This window comes from Rosa chinensis, chromosome 3 (genome assembly GCF_002994745.2).
Source record: "Rosa chinensis cultivar Old Blush chromosome 3, RchiOBHm-V2, whole genome shotgun sequence".
Lineage (NCBI taxonomy): Eukaryota > Viridiplantae > Streptophyta > Magnoliopsida > Rosales > Rosaceae > Rosa > Rosa chinensis.
In genome coordinates this window covers 37,154,238-37,156,614 of record NC_037090.1, presented here as the reverse complement: position 1 = coordinate 37,156,614, position 2,377 = coordinate 37,154,238, and the positions used below count along the sequence as shown (strand labels likewise).

The 2,377-nt window shown below is 33.2% G+C and overlaps 1 protein-coding gene across 1 annotated transcript; it reads left to right on the top strand.

Annotated features, from left to right (window-relative positions):
- The first annotated feature begins 221 nt into the window (after positions 1 to 221).
- LOC112194528 (tRNA dimethylallyltransferase 9) lies at positions 222 to 1,719 on the top strand. The gene is made up of 5 exons (XM_040517214.1): positions 222 to 433; positions 754 to 952; positions 1,149 to 1,371; positions 1,484 to 1,567; positions 1,694 to 1,719. The coding sequence occupies exons 1-5, from the start codon at positions 309 to 311 to the stop codon at positions 1,717 to 1,719; spliced, it is 657 nt and encodes a 218-aa protein (XP_040373148.1). The 5' UTR covers positions 222 to 308.
- The last annotated feature ends 658 nt before the right edge of the window (positions 1,720 to 2,377 follow it).

The window sequence follows — 2,377 nt, the reverse complement described above, 5'->3', positions numbered from 1 at the left end:
GTGTGCCGTATTATTTGTGAGTTTTTGGTTGTCATATTCAAATTATCATGTAGTTTCTGTGATTAGTGCCTTGTCCTTCTATTATTCGGCTTCTTCAAAGATAGTGGAGGTGGACCTCTATTATTTACAATCTGCAGTTTTTGTTTCTGTGATTATGACATCTCAATTGAACTGAATCCTGGATAGGAGTAGCTTTTATCGATGCTGCTATTATTTTTGCTTTTATTTTTTTAAGCCATTGAGATGATGTTGAGTTTTCTACTACTATGTTTGGAACTTTGGATATATCTGTTCTCCCAATTTAACACATGTATTATTCTTCAGACTACTCCGTTGGACAATTTTATGACGATGCAAGGCAAGCTACAAGGTGTATTCTTGATAATGGGCGTGTTCCCATAGTTACTGGTGGCACTGGATTGTACTTGCAATGGTAGGTGCCACTATGTTCTTGTGTAAATATTTTCTACAAAATTTTCTCTGTCTTATTATTAGTGTATATGTTAATTATGTTAAAGTTAGAATGTTAAGTCACAGAAATGCCACTTAGTTGTTGATAAAATAGCCTTCCTGGTAAACAAATATCTTTTGAAAAGACAACTCTATGTTTGTTGGTGATATTGGCACCATTTAACTCAGTCTCTTCAGGTTGAATTCAGATACACTCTGGAATTTAGAGGGATGCTGTTATTTATGTGTTTTTCTCTTCTTTTCGGTTGTATTCATAACATTATTTGTTGTTATAAATATCAGGTTAATATATGGAAAACCAGATGTTCCCAAAGCCTCAAAAGAGATCGCATCTGAAGTGTCTTTTGAGTTGGCAGATTTAGAAAGAAATGGACACTGGGATGCAGCTGTGCAGCTGGTGATCAAAGCAGGTGACCCTAAGGCTCAATTTTTGGCTGCTAATGATTGGTACCGATTAAGACGCAGCCTGGAGATCATCAAGGTTGGTCTGTAATGTTTCTGCTTATATATGTGAATAATGGAATATCCCCCTAGCCCCGCCCCAAACAAAAAAGATAGGGACTTAAACTATACATTCTTTAAACAGAGAGACACATGACAAACATAAGTGTTTTGTTGATAACTTAAATCATTGTTGTCTCTCTGGTTGAATATTTTTTTTTTTCATGAAATGACAGTCTAGTAGATCACCTCCATCTGCCTTCGAAATACCGTATGATTCTTTCCGCAAAGAATGTGATTCTAGTGTAGTAGACACTAATGACATTAGTTCTTCTGCTGATGTTGTGGAGGAAGTTAAATCAAAGGAATTGGACTATGACTTCATTTGCTTTTTCCTCTCAAACCAAAGGGTTGATCTATACAGATCAATTGATTGGCGATGTGAAGATATGGTGTCAGGTAAGTCATATTGGGGTACATTACTACAGATTGATCATCCATCTTTGTGTTCTCGAATCAAATCAGAAAATTTCATTTGTTTTACATAAGCTCATCATTTAGTTTACTACAGGAACTGATGGTATCTTATCTGAGGCCAGATGGCTTCTTGATGCGGGTCTTATTCCAAATTCCAATTCAGCAACCAGAGCAATTGGTTACAGAAACTTTTTTATTATTCAAACAATCATTCTTGATTTTTTTTTTCATTAGAATCTTATACACTTTGTTATATCATGTTATTATTGTTTGCAATGGGTGGTAACACTCGGAATTATTTCAGGCTATGGAGTATTTGTTAGTGTGTAGGGAGCAAAGAGGTAGTTTTTCACCAAGAGAGTTCTACAACTTTTTGACTGAATTTCAAAAGGCATCTAGGTAATGCATTTTTTCTCTACAATTCTGTCTTGAAAGCTCATTTGAATAATATATATATATATATATATATATATGTATAAAATAAATAAATCTGTAAAAAAAGCCATAAGCCAACTTTTTGGACATGCTCAATAAATATTGCTAATACCTTTTATAAAAGCAACATCTGATAAAACCATTGGGTTAGGGGGAACAAAGAGACATTTTGCAAATATCTTTTAGGAGTTATCCATTTGAATTTACTTGGTAAAAGATCAAGTAATACAAGAAAGAAAAGTACATGAGTGCCACCATCCTCAGCATTAGTACTTGTTGCTTTCAAATTTGTTCCAAAGGGTAACATTCTCATTTTGTTATCAATTAGATTACATTTGTTAGAGCATCTTTAGCAATGCTAGCCATTTTTTAGTTAAATTTTAGCCAAAGTAGCTAAAAAGTCATTTTAGCTAGCCACTTTAGAAATACGTCTGCACCAGTGCTCTCTATTCTAGCTAGTTTTGAATTTATATTATTTTTTAAATGAATAATAAATAGTTTAAATTATTTATAAATTACATAAAATAGCTTAAAAGGAATGTTTTAAATTATA